This window comes from Magallana gigas, chromosome 1 (genome assembly GCF_963853765.1).
Source record: "Magallana gigas chromosome 1, xbMagGiga1.1, whole genome shotgun sequence".
Classification (NCBI taxonomy): domain Eukaryota; kingdom Metazoa; phylum Mollusca; class Bivalvia; order Ostreida; family Ostreidae; genus Magallana; species Magallana gigas.
Genome location: NC_088853.1, coordinates 7,027,201 through 7,051,834, shown reverse-complemented (window position 1 = coordinate 7,051,834; position 24,634 = coordinate 7,027,201). Strand labels below are relative to the sequence as shown.

Below are 24,634 nucleotides of genomic sequence, written 5' to 3'. Positions count from 1 at the left end.
TATTAGGAAGGAAACCTAAGCGAACTCACGAATTATAAACTGATTATTTTATTTGTAACTTGAAAAACCGTAACAATACAACAACAAACAAGCGAGTTTGAAAAAAAAAGTATAGAAGAAAAAAGAATAAAAAGAAATACCAACCGAATAAGTATAAGAATTTCTGTTGAAAACGGAATGTCTTAATTAATAGAACAATTCTAATAAATTTGTTAAAATGAATATTGTGGCATATTGGCCTCTTGGTTTTGTATGTTTTTTATTAGTTTATGATAAAAAATCTAGTATGACCCATTTGCTATGAGCCTTGTAGAAAGTTAAACACAACTCAGATATCATTTTTCTTTCTTATTAAAATGCGGTTTTTGATGTTTAAAGAGACAGGACGGCTCATTTTATAAAAAAAAACGAATTGAAAAAAGATTCCCGATCGGGTTCGGTACTTTTTTACAACTCATGAAAATTACAAAGTTCTCCATGAAATAAATCTAAATGTTTCATTAAAATTAATAATTACGTATAACCTATCACATATTTACATTGCAACGTGATACGGGGTTCAGGTTCAAACTAGTTCATATTACCTGTAAAAACAAAACACATGCAGGACTTGCGAAGATTCTCCTAGACATGTTTGTTGATAAAAATATTTTTTTTTCAAGTTTTCTAAAGTAATAATTGTTCAAATTTTTTAAAATAACCACAATTATTATTAAAGGTCTTCCGTTTCCAACAGAAACATCCTTACTATTGTTGTGCTTGTAAGATTATTCTTATTTGTCTTTTTTTTTCTTCCTAGACGTGAAATTTGAGGATTTATATCTTGCTCATTTCTGAGCGGTTTTTGCTCAAATTTTCAGGGCACATAGACATTACAAAATTATTTAAAACTGTTCTTAAACTTAAAAATCCCTCTTCCGTAAACGAGTTATACCCCTTTTAAACATTTTTAGGGCCTTTGGTTTCCAGACAAAGGCTCTGAAACTATGATAGCAGGGAATGGGAATCCAACAAATTTGAATTACAGAGACATTGAAGTTGTACACATCGATTTTTTTTTTGGATTGCGTATTTTATTTATAAAAAGGTAGGGGGTCCAAAAATGGGATTCCAAAAAGTGCCGAAATTTATACATATTTTTCATTGTATCTTTTAAACGAAAAAAATATTTTGTTAAAACATGTTGAATAAAAAAAGTTGTGCAGAATCTTAAGGGCTTTCATTTGACACCAATGAAAAAGGACTGGCTCCTTAAATTAAGGGCCAATAGCGCTAAAATGTTTTTTCTTAATAACTCAAAAACGGTTAGGATTTCGATATGGCTGTCGCTGGAAAAGTTGTGGGTTGGGATCTCATAAAGGTAGTTACAATGTTATTTTTTTGGTGATTTGTGTTTTTTGAGTGTAAAAGGCTTTACATGTTAACATGTACCTTGTTTCATTTGGCAAAATAACGAAAGTCTTTGTGCGTAAAACTGGCATAAAGTTACAACTGAAAGTATGCTGGTTTATAGAGTGGACTTAATTCATAAGAATTTTATAGGGTTTTTTCTAACAATACATACTTTTTTATTAGTTTAAGTTCTTATAGAACGTAGTCCTAAAAACGAGAATCGGAAAAACAAAACAGTTTTATTCTTTTCTAGTAAATCACAAAACGGATTTTAAAAAATCTATGTAATACATATCAGTTTTCATACTGCGTTCATCTAAAATCTACCTTGAATCAGAGTTGTTTGTGCGTACCATTACGTAAGCTGCGATGACACCCATCCCCCCTTTTTTGACCGTTTAAATATAGCAATCTATTTTTAAATCAGGATTACAAACGTGCATTGTGGAAAGCCCTTTTATTTGAAAACTCTTGCTCATTGTTGCTTATTACATCCCACATAACGTTTTCATCAATTGTGAATATAAATGTTGACACATTAAATATGCATTGTCATGACGTCAGGCAATTATTAATTCACGCTTGTGGGTGGAATGAAAACATGTTATATGACATAAGGATAACAATATTCAAGGGCTTTCCGTCATTTTCAAGCCATGATAAACCTGATAAAAAGGACTCTCAAAATAAGAAAATAGACGCAAAGTAAGCTGCATTCACGGCATATGTTCACATTGTATGATGTGTCTCAAAATCCCTATTTTGGACTCGTCCACTATAACTTCGAAAAAAATTAATGAAAGAGACATTTCGGCACGGAGTCCTGTAAATGAAATTTGCATTGGTCAGAATGGATTCTTCCGTAAGGGTCGGGGTAGGTATAAAAACAAATTTAATCGTCCAAAGTTTTGAATTGTTAACAACGATATATCAGATCGAATGTTTTAGAACGATTTATAAATCCAAAATGCAGTCATTTTTAATCGGTTGACGCGTTAAGTAGGCGGGCATCCTTACACCCTATTAAATGAAGACGAATGAAATCGCGTCAAGCAGATAGAGAAAGCAAAACTCCCTGGCATTTAAGTGTATGTTATTATAAATTTATAATTTTGTTTGTTAATAACAATTCAACATCAATTATTTTTTCACAATGTACACTCTTGTACGTTAATACAAAATGTTGTTGCGATGACCCCCCCCCCCCCCCCCCCGGCCATTATACCTATTTTGAAATCAGATTACACACATGCTTGCATGTGCAGAAGACAATCTGGAACTTAACTGATAACTATATGTTACCGATATCATCTCTTTGGAAATTTATTTCTCCGTAAGTAAATAGGGGTAGTAACTGATACATGCAATTGTGATAACCTAAAGGAATGCATGATCTGCGCATAATAACTAACTGCTTGATACAATATTTCTTTTTTCCAACATGTTTTAAGTCAATGATAATATGAAAATATATGATTAACTTCATCGGAAATTACTCGTTTTCTTTATTCCCCTTTTGAATAAACATAACAAACCAACAAACCAAATTATCCAGATAAATATAATTATCAAAAATAAACCTAAAATACAAACTACACATCCATCCTTCACACACAATATTGCCTTTCCGATATTTGTCATCGCTGTAGATCTTTAGTAGGTGCTTGCACGACATAAAACCCCTTGCTGATCAACGTTTTCATTAACGCGTATAAAGGAAAAAAATATTTAGATTTTTTCTTGAATTTATATTGATGTAAATAAAAAAGAGAATAGATTAGTTCTCAGTCTCTCTTTATGCTTGTTTGTTAGCGGTTAATCTAAGTTCATTTTGCATATCCTTTTGTAATTTAAAAATATGCGATGTAAATCTTTTTTCCATGCAATATTTCGGATAAAGCAATGAAGAGTAGTATCTTGAAACGCATTCAAAATTTTATTAGACCTTTAAATTGTAAAATGCTAACACTGAAAATTGTGCCCAATTTTTTTTTTAAGGTAAAACTTTATTGATAAAAAAACTGATTCTTTGAGACAAAATAAATTGACATAATCAGTTTGACATTCTCTAAATGCAGGTCTGTAGTTCTGAGTCTGAAAAAGAATCGGATGGACGACCTAGGACCCAGATCGTCCATCCAAATTTCTTAAATATAGCCATTTCTTTCGTACGCGGACGCATGTTGGCCGAATACTCACCTAAACTAACCGGTTCGTATTTTAAGTTTTAACTGCGTTTAAAGGTGATATTGGAATTCCGATAATTTTGAAAATGATTAATTAAATAAAAATGGTTAAAATTACCGTTAAATTACCGGCATTGGTCTTTCCCATGCGCAGATCTAGAAGAGTAGGGGCGGGTTCCAGACCCCACCCCAACCCCCGCAAAATTTCTTTCTATTACATGTACAATATAAAATTACAAAAATATGCCTCGGACATCCCTAGACACTCAAATAACCGTCAGACATTCAACCTCCACCCCAGGATTTTTTTTATCCGCGCATGCCCCTTCCCCCCCCCCCCCCCCCTCAAAAAACAAAATTATTCTTCGGAACCCCCTGTAAAATTTCCAGGATCTCCACTTACATTCTAAAAGATTCATTGACGCTTGCTTTCGATAAAAAATGCGAGTAAAATGTTTGGTCTGTTTACCTTCATACCGGGCATAGCCACTGTGTGATTAAAATCGTCGTCCATATTCTGTGTATATTGTGTATATTGAGTCAATTATGATGATTAGATAAGTTTCTCAAAATAAAATGCACATGCAAAAAACAACATGCAGCGAATCAAACTTCAGACAACTTTTAAAGATCTGTATTTGCTTTAAATATATACATGTACTTTGTTTTTTTTTACTCAGTGTTTATACATCTAATATTGCACCATGGTCAGGTATCAATTTTTGTATTACGTCACAGGTATGACACATCTACGACGGAAGTCCTAATCGTTGCCTGCAACGAGCTCGTCTCTCGTTCTGTAAGCATTTCTTTTTCGTTTTAATCATAGGAGTTGCTACAACCTAAATTCATTTGTGTAAATGGGACCCCATGAGGAGTTATTTGACATATTTATGTCAGTTCATTTTAAAATTAACCGAAATTGATAAACCATTTACAAATTATCGAGTAAGTGACGATGTGTTCCGCTTAAAGAGTCCTTTAGCCTCGTATACCATGATGACTGTAGTCGGACGAAGATCTTGTAGCTTTCAGCACGTGTCAATTACTGTCATTCAAATCCCACGTGATACAAATAAACGATATAAGATTATTTCGGTTTGTACGACCCTTTAATTCCCAGAAGCTCATAATTACGTTAACTAGGTATGTGAAAAGGATTGCTGTGCATTTCAACTATTACAATCAACGTTATTTCTTATTGTCTAACGATACAATGTGTAAATTTGAAGTTAGTCGCACATGTGTTTTCAGCTGTACTGTCTCTTTAAAATATATTTGAAAATATAAATCTTATATTCATTTCATCGCAAGGGAGTCACAATTAAGCTGGTTTGTTAAGAAGGGCACTAATGAATAATCACTTTAAAAACACAAAACACAATAACTGCGTGGAAATAATTTGAAATGGGGATAGGGAAAGAGGTTACGGCTACCAGTATACAGTCATCCTACTCATGAATAACAGACAGAGAAAAGGGGGGCATTTTATAGAAAACTCAAAACAGAAGTAAAGTACACGTAACTGAAATAGTAAACAATACTGAAAATGTGGATACCCATTGAGTCGAATCAGTAGGGTTAAAAATATGTTTATAGGTCCAGAAGAGAAGTGTATATTAATATTTACTAGATATGGTAAACTTTTTGCTTCGGCCGATCACAGTTGTGTCCATATGAGGCATCCGGCAAATTAAACTATTTGCGCACGCATTGCGCCTTGCACTATTTTATTTACTTTGCATTTACAACTTTATTTAAATCTTTAATTAGACGTAGATTATTAAAACTGTAATCTTATCCATTTACCATGAAAATAAAACATTTATAGAGTTACATACAAAATGATTCAAATCACGTTTTTTTTCACATATGCGTAAGAATATTAGTCGGAAGTATGATTCGCCTTCTAAAAGTATTAAGCTCATTCATGCCTTGCCATTTCGGAAATCAATAAAACGGTGATATATATATATATATATATATATATATATATATATATATATATATATATATATATATATATATATATATATATATATATATATATACACACACACTTTACTGCATGTAGCTTGTATTATATAAACAGAGCTGACCAATGATATTTCAATCCGATCATTCCTTTAAAAGGAATACTTGTTCTTTTTGTGTACAAGAAACATCGTGTGTTTCCATCAAAAAGTTTAAATCTTCGAGAACATTCCTCGAAAATATATGCAAGTATTGATGAAACCTTAATTTCATCACAGAAGATTTTGAAATATAAAAACGTGTCCTCAATGTTTGATGTAATTGTGAAGTAAAAAGAGTATTTAACAACAACTTTAATTTTGACCTCAAAAATTTTACTACGGTGAGTCTACTTTATTTAAATGTGACCCTGGATAAGTAGCAAAAGCTATGAGACAGGTAAGAAATTCTAATGGTAAAAGTTTTACTATGTATATAAATCTTATAATGATTTATCTTATAATACTCCGTGTAGGAGAAATAGACGCTTATGTAAGATTTTTTCTTAACTTACAAAACAGCTGATGAGTTCTTCAATCAAATCTCCAGCTCCCCATAAATACACATAGTATTCAAAAAATCTAGCAATGTCCTTTACATAGTATTCCGTACCGATACTCGTGAGTACAAAAGCGCTGTACATGAACAGTATTGTGAAAAACATCATCTGAAACATAAAACGTTCATCGTCACAGTGCATTATATATATATATATATATATATATATATATATATATATATATATATATATATATATATATATATATAGTTTCAATCCAAAAATATCACAGTGTCCGGTTTTATATAAAGAAAATTTTAAAAATGAAAGACAACATAGAGTAAAACGTTAGCGCTTTCATTCAACCTTCAAACGTTTCAGTAAAAACGTCTAAGATTGCGCTAACGTTTTACTATCTGTTGTCTTTCATTTTTAAAATATATATATATATATATATATTAATAGAGAGAGAGAGAGAGAGAGAGAGAGAGATGGCCGGGTGCTTAGGTCGTGGCCCCTCACTGGTAGGAGAGTGGGTTTCAAAGATCGTGAGTACTAGCACCAACCAGGGCGGAGGTGGAACTTCATAATAGTGAATCTCCTTGTCCTATATTTATTGTTGTGTGCTTTTTAATACTTATAAAAAAAAATTGCATTTCCAGTAATGCTGTAAAAGAACTCTTTCGACAATCAGAACAAAATGTTGTTATGTTTTACTTACGTAATTAAATACATATTTTGTCAGTGGTGCAGTGAAGAAATCTTTCGGGTGGTCGATTGCTGACTGAAGAACAGATTATTGATATTATGATTAAAGAATTTAAAAAAAATATATGAAATACTGTGGTTTTATCAATATTCGTTGAATACCAATTTTTGTGGATTTCGTTGTTAAGTTAATCCATGAAATTTAATGTCAATTGAATTGTAATTTCTATTAACATTTTCTATTGATAGGGTCATTGGCCACGAATTTACGTATCCTTTAAACTGTGATTTTCACTTTATCAACGAAAATTTATACCCTTGAAAATTAATGAAACCTCAGTAACAACAAACGTTGTTTAAAAAAACAGAGAAGTTATCAAAGAGTACTTCATTCACACGTTTTAATAACAACAACAATTGTCAAAATTTATGCGCCTTCAGCTGATACAGAGTTATTTTGCTGAATTAAATGCAAAAATCACAAATAGAACGTTAAATCTGGACCGGTTGAATTAAAATCGATATGAAAATACATGCAATGCTTTGATTTGTTAAAACTGGTTCTAATGTGAGTTAGATCGCTTGAATATGCAACCTGGCATTCAATTAGGACATGAAACGCGATTATGGACAAAAGTAGTTCTGCGTCTATAAAAAATAGTAAGTATGTATAACTTTTGCAAATGATGTGGTAACTTGATACATTGTAGATACTTCAATTGTATATCTGTTGCTTGAAACGGACTGAAGGAGTACTTCCCATAGGTTAGCTTTACTATGCTTTATTCTGATGGCCGATCATGAACGTTTTTTAATTTAAAACAAATCGTTTGCAAATTATAACAGCAGTGTTATCGTGAAATGTATAGACCTATACGTTTAGTTAAGAAAAACAAAACAATTCTGGAAACAACCAGAATCGCCGTAAATGCATGTTGATCTCGCCTAAAGCAAACGAAATCGTGATTATACATTTATTTTTCTATTTTGTGGACTTATTGGTTGTGCTGTCTAGAATCTGGATTTTTTCCCTTAGTTTATTATCGAGGTTTACAGAAACCGTTTAACCATTCTAAATGCAAAACGTATCTGATTCCAACGACATTGTTTTCGTACTGTTTATTCACCAGTGTCACTAATACAAATAGCTCAAAACCCTTACTTTCTAGACTTTCTGTTTGAGCCTTCACGATTCATGTATCATTCAAAAGTGCAATAATAGGTACACCTGATTTTGGGTATCAACAGAGGCATGCACTCGATTTAGGGTTTACCTCCCCTAGTTTTAAACCCTTTGAATGAATTCGTTCTAAATATAACATTTCACATTATTCGTGTTTATTGAATGCACTCTCTTGGCAGTAGAACGTTCTTTCAACGTGTCAATATTTAAGTCCGTAAAGGCTGCCATTACTGCATCAGTTTCGGTAAAATACGGCATTTTTCAGCATTTGGCTGATTTTAAAATAGAATAGTGAATCTCGTGACAAAGAGAATCCCAACTTCTAATAGCACGATATGCCAAGGTTTGACGAGGAGCGGTGCGTATCAGACGCCTTTGGCTAACAAAGACAGTAGAGAGAGAAAATAAATCTAGCTTAAATCTTATTGTAGCAGGTATAAACGACATAATATCTCATCAAAATATTAAATTAACAAAATACTATTATAATCTGTCCATTTCATTTATTATTGATAAATGCTGAATTTTTTGCCTTCAATGTAACAATAACATAAACTCAATGTACCTATTCATTATATCATTCCATAATCTTAAGAACGATCTTTGAGGTTTATATTTAACTTCTTAACGCGATAATGTTGATACCGGACGAACAAACTTGAAAAAGTTCGCTGTCTCTAAAAAAAAAAAATCGACAATGCTGAGTCATTCCGTATAAGACTTATTTTTTTAATTCAGTAGTCGGTATGTTAATAGAATTGTTAAGTCAGCGTACTTTTTTGTTAAATGAATCATTTAGGGTTTTTTTAACAGACGAGTATAATATTGCATGATCATTTAATCTTTTACAAACTTCATGATGTGTTTATAAAATATGACTTTTCAATCGTACATATTTATACCATTAAGGATGACGTTTACTCAGAATGAAAAAAAATTCCACTGATGATAATGAAAAACCAACTATTGTGTATTATCGACCTTACATAGTAGTGTTATTCTTCACTTTTAAAAAAGTAGGTCAATGACCTACTTTTTGAGTTAATGGCCATTGAATATTTTTTGAAAAATTAAGAAAAATCCATAAAAATTTTAGACTATGATTGATATTTTCTTAACTGTGAAAATAATACTAATTGCTTAACTCTTTGACAAATGAAATACAGTTTATGAATGGTAGTGACATTAAATAGATACAAGGCATTAAGTTTTCATTCACAATTTTTATAGATAGTCTCGTCCGAATTTCCTCTAGCAGTTTTCAAATCACTACCCATTTTTGATTCAACATATCAAAAAACTGAATGATGATAATGCTAAAACATTTATAGTATTAAACTAAGTATATTGACGTTTCTCTGTTGGCATAAAAATTATATGAGGTCAATGATCAAAATTTTGAGATATGGTGCCTTTTACCAATTTTAAGCATTTTTCAATATTTTTGTAGTGTGTGCTATACGATTATCTAAACGAAAAAGCAAAATAAAACCAACAGAAAATATGCAAATTATGTTGACTAACAAATAAAATCTTAATTTTAAATATTATAGTACTACCAAAAATATTTCAGTGGAAAACGAAATCTGAAAAATATAGTCCGAATTTCCTCTGTTTTGCTAAAAGTCAAACTTTGTCAGGGCCTTATTCCATAATTTAGTAAAAATATCTATTGTTATGTCAATAATAATTCATTTTATAATTACTTTTTGTATTTAAAACAAACTTTACTCATGAAATTGAACTTTTAAACAATCCGGATTTGAGAACTCAAAACCTGAGTAAACAACGTCCTTAAATAACAACGCGAATTTATTTAAAATTATACATTTCAGTTAAATATTTTGTGCAATGAAATATTTGTTGTGTATCTATTGTTTTATTGTTGTATTCATACACTGAATGTTGTTTGATGTCGTCGGTCCTATCTATGTAGACAAATTGAATACCGCGCGTAAGCAACTAAATCATACAGCCTTGGTGGTTATAAGTTCGACGAAATAAAAAAAAATAAGCATATACTGCTGACATTTCTTTTAAAATTGCGAGGATTTTTTTATTAAAAAATTCTCTATCATTGCTTTAAAACAACTTTTTACAACCTTTCTCAGAGGATATGACACATACATGGAACAGCTATATTAAATAGTTATTTAGTTTGCTGCCGCGGTCATAAATAGAGAGTGACAAATTTTGTATAGATCTTTTCATTAAGGGATTTTGTACAGACGTTTTTATTAAGGGAAAGATAGGAAACGGAAATTTGCAGATTTGCAATGCAAACATAAGGGGAAATATACCCTGAATATAAATATAATATTTTAAAATCAACCCTAAACTATGCAAGTTTATCTACCTTCAGGAATGGTTTAAGATCTGGCGGTAACTTGTTATACCACTGTTTGTTCATGTTCTTCTGGGAACAAGTGTGGGCAACCACATCATACATAAAGTTTTCGTAAGCAAAAGTCAGAGGACTGGAATGAATTCCCCAAACGTGCGCGTCGTCATCCATTAAATCAATGGCGTGTTTTGCGTTTTCATTATACATACTATTCATCAAGGCAATACAACGCTGTTCAAACAACCTGAAAAATTCAAATATATGTGTTACATTGATTGTTTATATTGTTTTTATTACTGTGGATCGATTAACATTTCCATGAATCAATTTCGATGGAGCACAAATGTGACACAGTGAATATTGTGTTTAATTCGAAGGTAATCAACAGAAATAAATCAACAAATCAGCGAATTCTAAAAACAAAATGATAAAATATTGATAAAATATGGCATACTTTGAATGTTCCTCTAGATCAGTTGATAATATTTGTTCTTTGACATTGTTGGCTTTCATTGATAGCTTTTTGAGAGTAGCCGAGCAAACTAAGCCAGTCACTGTAATTAAATAAACCATTGTAACAAATTAAATATTTCTAATTGCATCACTCACGGTACTAAGAATGACAAATTGTAACAAATTTCATGTCATGTTAATCAGCATATGTAATAACTAACTAAGTCAAACGTTTGTCATCAGCAGCGCTCATGTAAAATTCAAAGTGACACATAATGACGTTTAATAGAATATATTTAATAGCTTACATAAATGATTTTCACTTCTAAGCCAGCATATTTCCGCTATTTCCTTTCTATTTGCAAAAAGTGACCACAGTAATATACTTGAAATGGGTGACTTATCTTCTGGCACTGCAAATTAAAAGTGATATAGATGAGATGACATATATACAAAGTTGTGGTTTTTTACAACAATAAGTGACCAAAGAGATTGTGTGTTATTTTTTTTATGTTGGCTAATACATTTAGAATATTTTTTCAATTATCTACACTTCTTTAATTTTTAAGTGTATGGGGTTTTTTAGCATCAGCTTAACATCTAGTAAAATCATTTGCTTCTTGCGATCTGAGATTCTTCTCTCAGTCTACATAATTAATCAGATAAACGGAAACAAACTTATGAAAATAAGATTTGATTAATGAAATAATTTCATTTAGAAAACATAGTTTTAAGTGAAAGAATCGTTATTATTCATGAATTAACATTTAAATCGAGTGAAATAACACTAAACTTTGGCTCTAATGAAATAACAAATTAGAAAAAAACTTATAGTAAAGGTTAAAAAAAATATTATTATTTAAAAATGATCGAGGATATGCTGTGTTCTTGTTGATCAAAATGTATCACATACTACTTTGCATCATCTAGCATGAAATGGATCATTGTTTGATAGTATGATATCGGAAATCTAGAGAAGAAGGTACAGTTTATTTCAGTATTTGTCCTTAACGAGGCCGAGTACAGAACGAGTACGCACGCTTTCGCACAGCGTTTCATTTGTATTGTGACGTCATCTTTTTGCTTTCAACGAAATTTGTTGAAAATGGCTCGTTTAATGCGTAAAATTGATATTATATTGTGGAATAAACATAAACGTCTCGAAGTATAAGCTATATTTGGACTCGGGTTGAAAACGTAGGGAGGGTTCAGCAAGCCTAGCCCTCTGTCACGTTTTCTTAACCCGCCTAAATATAGCTTAATTCATATATTTCAAAACAGTAACCATGAATTATATTTTAATGACCTTTAATGTGTGATGTTATATATTTATTTATTACTAAAATATGTCTGAATGTTTTAATAATATTATAAAGATCACCATTTTCGTCTTTGTCAAATAAAAAATGCCATTATCTGACAAGCTGGAAAATTGGGCATACAAAAAACAACTTTGATAAGAACCCTGGAGCAAACCAGGAGATAAAAGGGTTTTTTTATTTGACCATTTCATGCCTTTTAGCAATAACTTTAATAGAAAAAAATCCCCAGGGCAGAAGTTTATGAACATTTTTAAAAATGTGCAAAATTGATACATTTTAAGCAAAATCCCATAGGGTCCTATGTTAAAAATTAACAAACTTTGAGATGACCCCTTAAACAAATGGTGTGGTAAATGTTTTATTTTTCTATCTTAAAATAATAATCATATCAGTAGAAATTCATGGAAACAATTTCATTCAAAAATCTAGGGCAGAAAAAATTTGACCCGGCCTCGTTAAATTCAAAAGTTGTTTAAATGTATTGAAAATGCACAAATGTCATCTTAAATATATGTTTTTATAAAGTACTAATTTATACATTTTTATCTTGTTTCAAAAAATAATTATGACTCCAACATTTTGGCATATTTCTAAGATTTAGTAGAAATTATGAAAAATGGCACATTTCCTTATTGTTTTTTTTAAAGAGAAAAATGTGTCCAAAAGTAAATTAATATATTTTATGTGATATCACATGAGAAGTTATAATGTGAGTTTTATCCTAAGTGACAGCTGCGAACATAATTTTCTGTTTTGAAAAAAAAAACCCTGAAGAATATGTGTTTTCTACTCAGTTTTATGAAAGTAACGTTAAAATGCACTGTTTATCACAGTCACCCCTTGTAAAAAGTCTAATCATATAACTATTTATAGATTCTTTGGGAATTTTATGTAAATAAATGTTGCGTTTCCATTTGTTGTGTTACTTTTAAAAAATTACTCTAAAACAGTGCAATATATGACTGAAACCATACCCAGTGCTGTTAAATTCAACTTGAGATATTACAATATTTCAAAAAATCTAAAGTTGAAACTGAATGGTACAAAATATATTCAATGTATTTCCCCTTACCACTATCGTTCAAAATTAATGTTATGGGTTTTAAAAGAAATTTTAGTGGGTTTTTTCTGATATCAACCGAAACATTAAAAAAGAGAGCTATGGTTACAATGCAAAAGTATCCATCTTGAACCAATATCAAAATAGTCTCGTCATTGATTGAAAAAAAGTAATAAGAGTGTATTCTTTAAAGTTTGATATAAATTCTTAAAAACAAACTCTTTGATGAAAAGTAGAATTCGATTATATATCAATAACACAGGTTTGAACAATTAGGCTCAATGCATATCTAACAAATGTGTGTTTGTTTGTGTTAGTTGAGATACTCACTGACAGACGTTTTCTTTTCCCGAGAGACTGAAAAGCAGCTGTTCTGATGTTTCTGATTTTCTGTTTCTTCTGCATACGGGAAAAAGAATCAACATGGTTTAGATTTAAAAAAAAAATGAATTGCTTCATTCTTTTTGTATATACAAACATTTATATTTTCATTCGACAGAATTAACCGCACCAAGTTTTAGCCACAAAAAATTCTATCTTGTAACAGTATTGGTCAATAAGATAAATTATGATTTTCATTTAGGATGATGTACACATTATCGATGTTTAATTTACAATCTGGATTTGAAGTACCATTTGCATGTTAAGGACAACTGACGCTATCCATTTAAAATTTCATATGAGTTAAAAGTTACTTATCATATATAAAAATTAAAAAAAAATCAATAAAAATCGAATCAGATTCTTAGTAGGGACCATTTCAAAGAAGGTTTGTATTACTTCTTTTTTTTAATCGAACATATTGGCAAAAATAGTTTTTGTGAGAGAAAAATCATTTAAAGAAAAAAAGGGGCAACGGTTTCTATCAAAATTAAAATGGGAGACTTATATGATGATTTTAAATCAATGCCATTTACAAAATGACCACGCCATCGACTTCTTTTTGACGGGGGCACATGCCAAAGAGCAGTGTGTCGTTATTTTTCTTTAATTTTCTTGTGATAAGTACTAAGCAATCTCTAAGAAATGTTTATGTACATTATTTAGAGATGATTTTTGAAACAAAACAACTATCAAAGTATGCTAAACATTTATGTATGATAAAATAATTCAAAACATAAGCAAAGGGTCAGTTTTACTCTTATTTCAATACGAAGGTTTAGCGGTTCGAAATGTAAGTGATGTGTTTACTGACTCAGACTCTGTTAACCAACGTCTGAAGATAGTTATAATGAACTTGAACTAATATAAATTTAACCAAGGTACTTGACATCCACTTAAGATATTTGTGCAGGGTAAATAATATTGAAAATCATATTTTAGCCCGTTAAATTGTAGTTAGGTCGGCAACTACTTGCGCTACAAAAAGGTGTTATTAATGACATTAAACAGCTATAGATTGCGCCATAAGCGATTTTTCATTGACTTTTGTTGATTGTGATGGTACAAATTCCTCAGTTAGCATCAACGCATGCGTTTTCCCTATGCAGATAATAGATGTTGGGGTCATCATTAGGAACTTGGCTTCTTCAACAGACATGCACTTGGATTGATAACTTCGAGAACAGATCAGAACAGGTTTTTAAAAAATGACATATGCCAATTGGTCACAAACATTTGCCAAAATGATGATCGCCAATTGCAGCCCTCTGAACTACGATAATCAGCTGTACTTACATCGAAAAATTACTTCACCCATACTGGTCTAAACAAAGAACAATTTCAGGACTTGGCGAGTTCATTATCTTCCCTACACAACTCGAAAGTGAGATCCATTAGAACTTGCATAGCATCCTGTTTAATGATATTGCGTACAGGGCTTTCAAACAAAGTGAACTCAGTTTTACTTGGGTTAGAAGAGGCACAGATTCAAAGATATATCACAAGTGTTCAAAATGCATTGATGAATGACTTTGTGCCCCTACATCTTGGATTTGAACATATTTCCCACAATGAGTTCTGCAGAAATCACACGACTGAGACCGCTTCAAAGCTGTTTGGGACTAACATTAGTGATTCCATTATATTCCTCGATGGCATCTACCTATATATCCAAAAGAACACGGATTACAGTTTCCAAAGAAGGTCATACAGCAAGAATTGGCCTTTGCTAAAACCCATGATGATCGTAGGGATAGATGGTTACACCTTCGACGCATTGGACCTTTTTTTGCAGAATGACGCAGCATCAACCAAACACTTGTTACTTACAAATGACAGTGCCAAAACTTGGTTTCAGGAAAACGATAACCTTACGGTAGACAGAGGTTTTCTGGAAGAAGCAGAGTTCAATGAAATTCAGCTTAAAAATGGATCAAAGCAACATTCAACAGAGGAAGCTAATCTTTCTCGATTAATAACAAGAGTCCGTTGAGTGGTTGAAAGTGCGAATGGTTGAATTAATCAATGTAAGCTTTTAGGCAAAACAGTTCCAAAACACACTTGTTCCAGCACCTGGTGATTTTGTGCGTATTGTATGTGCCTCTAATTGAAAAAAATTTGCAAAAATCACAACAACTGAACAAACTTTTGACATTTTTGCAAAAGAACAATAATATCCATAAAAGAACTTTACATACAAAACTTCAAGAAGATGACCCTGAGCTTGACAAACCTTTCAATGGAGAGTCTCCGTGATATATAACACTCGGAGTTTAGCAAGTGAAACAGGCCCCATGATATTCTAAAGAACATATGTGTGGTGGGTCTTACAGCATTTTGATTCACAAGAAAAACCAGAATCTTGTTAAAGTGAAAATTTAATCACGGTACGTAAGAAGTGTAACCCATACATTGTCGGTTGAATTTCACCACAACAATTTTTAAAAGCCTATTACATCTTGGTACTGTATTTGCAAATTTGGTGCCCATAGTGAATGATATAGATATACATAAAGCGCAGGGGAATTCAATTTTGTTGGAGCTCCACCTCCGCCCCGACCGAGGCTTGAACTAACGACCTCTGGAACCCATTCTCCTAGCAGTGAGCGGTCACCGCGCTCCCCACTCGGCCATCTAGGCAAGACAAAAATCTTGCTTTCGATGACGAACGGAACCTAGCGCGCTGTGTGTATCTATGCAATGTGTATCGTTCCGATCATCTCAAATTGTCGTTTAACTGTTTTCCACCTGTATCTCAAGCGACTGTGTAGTGTGCGGCCAGCGCGCGATGTTCCGTTCGTCATGAGAAAGGGGTCCTTATCTTTAGACGTCACAATGCTCAGAAAACAACGTCAAAGTAGCGTCATTGAAACGCATTTTTTTATTTTTCTGTTTCTATGGGGGCATAGTGTTTGTGTGGGTTTTTTTTTAATAATTGGAAACTGGCTTTGTTTAAATACCGCGATTAATATCAAATATTACATAAATGTTGATTAAAAAAAACAAATATTTAATTAATGTTATATACATATGTAACGTCAATATATACATGTACACCTCTCGAACGTAATATTGCACACAAGTTGATGCTGAGATTTCATAAAAATGCTGCTTTAGCATTAGCGATGAAATTTAAACACCACATTTTCCATTCTAGTGTGTGATGAAATTATGTTCAAATTGGTAAATCACTTTTTTTTAATATAAAAGATTGTTGGAAACCAACAAATCTTCTTGCGTACGCTTACTTATTGCGTATACATATTGAATGCGATACTTGTCGTGGATATCCGACGATGATTTATAAAGTCTTCTGAGTAAAACTGTACAGCTTTAATTTGCATTTGCAATACATTTATGTTTCATTACAGTAAAGAAATACACTGCATACTCGTTGTTGATACAAGAGATTAAAGGATGAGACATAGCGAATCGATGCATATTTGCGCAATATTAACTGTAACACAATACAAGTAAAATACAGGTATTCCAAAATATCTTTTATAAAACATAAGTTTGAAAGTTCACCTTAGGGAAGACGATTCTATGTTTTTAAATTAGTCGGTATGAACACGAAAAATATTACTCATTAGGTTTGCTACTGACTGTTTACAGAGGTTTGTGGGGTCGGTGTTGTTTTGTCGAGGACATAAAGTTTGATATGTAAACAACGAAAGATAATATATAAGAATCAAATTCATAGACTTATTCACTAATTATGTACCTTTCTTGTCAGTCGTGTGCGCAAACCTGATTGTATATAAAGGATCGTTTTATTACGTCAGTTATAGTGTTACTGTCAACATACAAAATGAATTATCGGAGAGTTCTATTACTAAAGAAATTATGATCAAATTTTTAGATTATTAAACGAAGTAAAACACGTTTAACTAATGAATTCGATGACTTAAAAGGACAGGTGACGCAATCACAAAAACATTGACCAACAAGTTAAATTGTGAATGGGTTACAATTTCTGGAAAATTTTCCTTACTACTCCTATCTGTTTCACAGCAATTACTGAGCTGATAAGACGCGTGACCTCAATATGCATATCTGAAGCCTCTGAGGTCAGAAACCTTCAGTGCGACGTAATAGCCGACACACTGCCCATTCGCTGGATCTTTCAACCATAGAGATTTCTAACTCTCCCTTATCTAAAATCTGAAGTCATTAACCTTTGCTCATTGCTATTAAAAGTTTGAGAACCTAGTACACAAACAGAATTATTCTAAGCTTAGAAACCCCATTTCTGTTTCCTCAGCAATTATGAATAGGAGCAAAAATTGTGACCCGTTCTTTTAACTTTTCATTGATGCATGTGCTTCATGCCGGAGAAAAATGTCAGATGTTGGATTTTTAAAAGATAAAAATCATCAAAAACATGGAATCATTGTTTCTAAAGAAAGGATTTTGTTTTGTCAACATTTAGTAAGTGATAATGTATAGAGACTTTTCGTAACCAGGACTTTCACCGGATTTTAAACCCTAAATAAACTTAATAAAGGATTTTTTGATTTAAGAAGTATTACCAGAAATCCTGGTACCTGTAAGCAAATATGTTTGTAAATTTCTTTAGTTCCACAAAATCAGGGGTCTACCTTAACCTCAATACTAATAACCCAAACATCTTTTGATTTCATTTTTTAGTATGGTATTTGATCATGTTTGGTTTATTGAAATTTAACTACCAATTTTCATAATCGGTAAAGACTGAAACAGTAGTTTTTTAATATAGTATTCAGGTTTTAAAAACGTATTAATCTCAGACTCCTTGAATTTTATCCAAATGTAATTTGTTCTTTCTTTTAATAGTTTATAAAGATCATTTTTGGTAGTACTTCTGAGTTGTGTATAATTTATTCTCTATTGATCAAACTGTAAAAAAAAGCCCCAAAACGAGCTGTTATGCACATTGATGACTTCTTATACACTGACATTAGATTCAGATGGACAATGAATTATTTTTTTTACACCAATTGTTACAAATAGTACACAAAAAACGATTTATATGTGATATAATAAAAATCTAACTCATCGTGCTTTAAAATACTCAGATTAATATCAACTTATTCAAATCAATGTTTTGGATCTGCAAGATTGGATTAATATTCATATTCAAACAACATATTTCAAACTTTACTGAATACTGACAATCTGAACAACTGTTTGCCAGTCTGGCTGACAGAATGATAATCTGCTATAAATGATCATCAATCACAGAATCTTCAGGTTCATTCTGATTTAATTACTTTTTTCTTCAATTTCTATTACCACTATTTCTCACAAAATTTCTCAAAAAACTCCGTTAACCAATAATTCAACATGTAATCTTGTACATTCTATAATCTTACTACTTTGATTTCAGGAGAGGGTTCATACACTAACCTTTTCAATAAAATATGCATTTAATAAATTCACTTTAATCTGAAAGTGCTTTATTTCAAAATCATCATTTGCAACACAAATACACTATCCTGTACGTGTAAATAAATCCTCGTCCATTGCTCTGTTTACTAAGTAGCCAGTAGCTCACTATGTCATTTTTGACGAATAACGCACGGGTTTCTTATCTCATTAAAGATCGGCTAAACTCGGAGATCTGTTGCAGCTGGGATTTTCGGCACACTTAATTGAGCTATGTTTTCTTATCTGATGCTAGTCAAATGGAAAAATTGTTATACATTGATTTATATTTATCAAAGAAAATGTTTTTAGAAGAAAATGATATTGTGTCACCTGTCCTTTAAGAAGTTTTTTTCACTGCGTAAAAGTCTACTCAAATCTATCGCATTTCATTTCATGGGAAAAACTGATTCTTAGTGACATGTTCATGTAAAGTGCCTTTTAATGAAACACGTAAAAGTATATATAACTGTACGAATGAACAACTTGTTTATTTTTTGAGCGCAACATAATAAATTTATTTTTTTGCGGAATTTAACAACCCAAATTCACACGTAGTATGTACTTTTTGAGTACATGTATTTTGCGTAAAATAAAAAAAAAATAAGTCGTAACATTTTTTAAAACTTTCCACATTTGCATAGATTTATTATAATAGCATGTTTATAGGGTTTAATTCATCTCAAATCAGTTCCGAACATGGTTTGAAATTCCTTAAACTAAACAGGTTTGCAAATGCAGTCATCATAATGTCAAGTCCATTAAATTTAGTTTTCTGGTCAATTGTAATTACACCGTATATTTATTCTAAATACCTGATATACCATCAAAATATCGCTTTCATCGGGAACACCAACTACACGTGTTTACATCAAAAATAGCGTCTAACGAGCGATTTACGACGCAGATTGACTTCCAAACGACAGATGTGCTATGAAAATTCTTCGTATATTTTCGTTGTTGTAAATTTATAGTTACACATATGGCTAATTCTTGGTTATGGGTTTTCTCATGAAGAATTAAATCAACTGCAGTTTCGGCTAAAACTGTTTTTTGCCTGAAATGGAAATACAGAGGCTGGGCATGTTTAATGACGTCATATCTCATTACCCCTTCATAAGAATATCAAAGTAATGTGTAGCTTTATGTGCACTGCGTAATTCGGATTTATGCTATTTTTTGATTGATTTTGAAAGATTTTTATTTACTCTAACTCATTCAAATTTTTCGTGTAAATGTCTTTTGTAGAAGTGAATTAGGTCAGTCGTCCTTAGGTGGCATGGGACATTTTTTTATATAATTAATTGAAGCCAGGGGATGTGTCTCTTAGGAACCTTGTAACTAGATTTTCTCTACTTCCCATTCACCACAAATACATTTAATTCATTTTTTTCAAGGCCAATCACCAATTTTTGAAGAAAATTATCAGTCAAAACCTGTAATTTTTTTTTCATGATTTTTCAGCTTTTTAGACCCCCAAGCTAATACTGTAGATTCCTAATTAACCGCCAGGAATTAATATCCGCGTAAAATCGCGAGAAGCAGCCTTCACGGATTTTAAAACCTCGCTATTATTTTCTTAGAGTTCAAAACTATAAGAAATAAGGATGGAAATTCCATGTTCGCGATTTTATATTCTCGCGATTTGATCCGAAACCGCCAGATCGCGGAATTAAGTACTCGCGTAATATAAGGAATTTACAGTATCCTGCAAAAGGTTGATTCCGTACCGTGTGCATGTTGCACAATCACATGTCAGAAACTTATCAATGTTTAAGTCCCGTCAATCTTTTTTTTCGTGTTATTTTACCTTCTGTATGTGAGTTGTAATTTTAGAGTGTTATATCAACAAAACAGTAATAACTGCACGTTTCGCATTTTACTTCTAATTCTCGTGGGACCTGCATATCAATGTCAAGAAGACACCCCTCTAACTAAAGATAAGAATAAAACATATTTTCATGAATTTTAGCAACACTCATAAGCCTCCAAGTAAAGCAACTCCCAATTTTAGAAAAAAATACTTTATCCGAAACTGTACCTTGCTATCTAAAGTAGAAGGAGGGTGTTGTAAATGTAACTCTTCTGGTACTATTTACTACCAGGATTAATTTTTTTTAACACATTATTCCATATCTATATGAGAACCCTAATTAATGCAAAGGTGTGGTGTGTATTATCAATATATCACACGAAAAGCTCTTGGATCCATTTTGTTTGGACGTGGAAGACGTAATATTTCTGCTATTATTTGATTCACTGAATGAAATTGAAATCTTAATTGTACATCTATAGGACAGCCCATATCATATCCCAAGAGATAACGTAGCTTTCCATTAGTTGTAAAAGGAATTCTGGGAACAATACTTTTTTGGCCCCAAAAAGGTCATTTTTTTGTCCACTGACCCCCATGATAACAGGATTCTAACACCTTATTTTACATAAAATATGGCATCATATTTTAGTACATCATTTGGCTACTGCAAAAAATTTTGATGATTTTACAACATATATTTGATATAAAAAGTCATTTCCAGACACTTAATGACCCCAGAACAAACTTGAAGTTTTTTTAAAGCTACTTCTTTAGAACATCGCAAAAGAATCTCTGAAACATTATTTGTTTATTGCTATTAACGTAGGAGGAGTTCGAATAGCAGGTTGTGTTGTGAAAAAACAACGTCAGTTTTTGCCAATTATTTAACCTCTAGGAATACCGGAGAGTTGTTGAACCTTTTTACAAAACAACATGACACCCCAAATCAAAGTCCAATAGTTAAGTTGGCTAAATTTTATGATGTAAGAGCAGTTTTAAAAGTAAAACGTGGCAGACAAACGGACGGGCGAACAGAAATTAAAGGGGCAATAACAATATACCTGAACTTTCCTTGGAAAGTGCAGGCAAAATAATAAAATATGGGAAAGAGAATAATAATGAAATAATGAATCAATTAATCATTAACCAAAAATAAAATTAAATACTATCTACCTGATATTTTCAATTATGATGTCAATCTCAACCTGTTTTAAACATGTTGAAAAAAAAAGAAATTCAATGATCAAAATCATAATATTGAATATATTTACCACACTGGGAGCATTTTTCATATCTTAAAATCGTGCGACACAAAGCTTTAGCTGCGTTCTCAACACTAGAATTTTTCGACTTTTCTAGTTCGTATTCCTCTCTTGGAATTATTATTCCTGCTTCGTCTTTATCCAATTGCTATATGATAAAATACAAATATGTTGTTTTAATATTTTTTAATGTTTGTAATATTCAAAATGCTTAAACTGACATGAAAGCAATTAAAGCATACTTGCAATTACCTTTAAAATCCACTCTATATGTAAACAATGTTTCTCACAACCCTGACACGCTATAGTCTAAAATAAAATAAAAAAAATAGAATGTAAATGCATGCAGATTCCTTAACATGAATAATTCGGAAAGAAATGCACTCACGGATCTGTACAGCTCAGGCAAATAATTTACATTGAATTCCACACGTTTAGCCAACAAGACTCTTACGTAGTCACATCGATTTGCTTTGAGGGCTTCCAAAAGTAGAGTCTATAAAAACGAATCCTTTTTTAAAATATTTAATAAAGGGTTGATCAAAATTTAATTTTATTTAAAATTGTTGACGATGGTTTTGTAATGAATTTCTAATGATCAATAAAAGTTTTATCCGTAAACGGTAAAGCAAAGTACAGAAGTCAAAACTCTTTGTTATGTAAACAAGACTCCTGCCTTTTTATACAATGTTTTAATATGCCAATACAACTTTCGTTTCTATCTTACCGTTCTATCTGCTGAACTTCACAATTTTAGCGTTAGTCACATTCATTTTTGGTTGAAATCTCAAACTTTCAAAAATGACATGCCATTTGTCAACAAAACACAGACTTGTGAGGTTTGACACTTCATTCACTTGTTTTAAAAATCACCCCCCCCCCCCTTTCAATCAAAACGCTTTGAATACTTGAATGTGTCAGTGGGCGATGTTTTCACTTTAATGCTTCCAGGTTTTTAAATAAGTAAGAAATTATTTGCCAAAAATCGTACAATAACCTCTACAATGTGAAACATAGCTGTACAATAACTTCTGAGCCATATTATATTTTTAGATTTTGTTAACTTAAAACCCCTATGATATACATCTTCAACCAGCTAACCTTATATGTAGAATCCATTTCACAAACTCAGGATTTATAGAAATGAATATCCAAGAGTAGAACAGATTTCCAAGAATTCAGTGATCAACTTCTGTTATGTTTGCGTTAACCCCCCCCCCCCCCCAACAAAATAAAACAGAAATTAATGAATATTCCACCCGACTTAAAAAGAACGAAGCTACGTGTCTCATTGTGTATTTTTTATATTCCCACCGCCTCCAATAATTCGAGATAGTGAAATGTCATTTTTATCCTTCGAAAACTGTAAAAAGTAATGTTATTTATCCATATTTAACCCAATTTAACTAACTGCAGTATTTCACAAATTATGTGTTGTCTATTGATGATCTTAGAACGGCATAACGCGTAATCTTTTATGTTGGGATTTAAAATCATCAATGATAAAAAACTTAAAGATATTTTGTGTAGTTTTAGTTTTTGTTTCGTTTTTCTGAACATTAATTTTTTCAGAAACAAAACAAAAACTGTAAACATAATTTATCGAGGGATATATTTCATATCATAATATACAAATGTCTCAACTTACTGGTCCATATTCGTTCAAACTATTAGATTCTTGCAAAAGCTGATATACATAATAGAAATAGAGTGGAAGTGACGTAGGTGTGGAATATTTTGGATTTAAGACATGTGTTCTGGATTTCATATTGTAGCCGTCAAAAATATCCTTCTGTGGACTAACGGAATTTCGTTGCAAAAATTTGGCAGTTAAGGACCAGCCTTTGAGCGGAGGTGCATGCTTTGGAAGAGGCGTGTTGACTGGTTTCGATCTAGCTTGTTTTTCTCCCGTTTTTTCTTTAAAGACATGATAAGCATTATATCATTAAACTTTCTCAAAAAAGAAAATGATTCACCACTGCTTTTTAGTGTTATGTTCAACTACTTGACAATTGGGTATCATAAAAAAATAATGTACTTGTATATTTAGAATTTGTTATGGGTACAAACATTCAAATCAATATATTATCTGGGTAAAGTGAAAGTCGAAAATGTAGAGACGTAGAAGTACTTACTGGTCAAAAACTTTAAAGTACTAAAAATTGTGATAGCAACGCTTTTTTAAAATAGTACTTTTTTGTCAGACAATAAGATTGAAATGCAAGCAAACCATGGCGACAAAACAGTCAAACTTTGAAGCGTTTGCCAAATTTATGCCCAGATATGATACAAATTACTGAATTCCTAAACCTTGTGTCTTTTCTGGATCTAAATCTGGATGTGGGATGACATGTTTCATGGACCAGCAACTAACCACCGTTTCTCCAATAATATTTGACAACTTCAATGGGTCATCTCGATCAAGATCAAATATCCCAACCTAAAAAAAAAATATTTTTTTTTTTAATTTCAACATTTCGTTTTATTTGAACACTGGTTTTGTATATATTGTCAACAGATTTAGAAGAGCTATTCAGCTGATTGTCCTTAAAATATTTTATCCAAGATAGATGGACAGTATAATTTATCCCATTTACTCAATAATTCAA

The 24,634-nt window shown here is 31.7% G+C and overlaps 1 protein-coding gene across 1 annotated transcript in view; it reads right to left on the bottom strand.

The window, feature by feature from the left end:
- Positions 1–24,634, bottom strand: part of LOC117686916 (transient receptor potential cation channel subfamily M member-like 2) — a 61,322-nt gene that overhangs the window by 17,461 nt on the left and 19,227 nt on the right. Inside the window, exons 4-14 of the mRNA XM_066081922.1 lie at positions 24,336–24,465; positions 23,674–23,942; positions 22,414–22,521; positions 22,278–22,334; positions 22,035–22,173; positions 13,491–13,559; positions 11,087–11,191; positions 10,780–10,879; positions 10,338–10,569; positions 6,812–6,874; positions 6,106–6,258 (exon numbers count right to left, since the gene is read on the bottom strand). Coding sequence (XP_065937994.1) covers positions 6,106–6,258; positions 6,812–6,874; positions 10,338–10,569; positions 10,780–10,879; positions 11,087–11,191; positions 13,491–13,559; positions 22,035–22,173; positions 22,278–22,334; positions 22,414–22,521; positions 23,674–23,942; positions 24,336–24,465 — 1,425 coding nt within the window. The remainder of the gene's footprint in view (positions 1–6,105; positions 6,259–6,811; positions 6,875–10,337; positions 10,570–10,779; positions 10,880–11,086; positions 11,192–13,490; positions 13,560–22,034; positions 22,174–22,277; positions 22,335–22,413; positions 22,522–23,673; positions 23,943–24,335; positions 24,466–24,634) is intronic.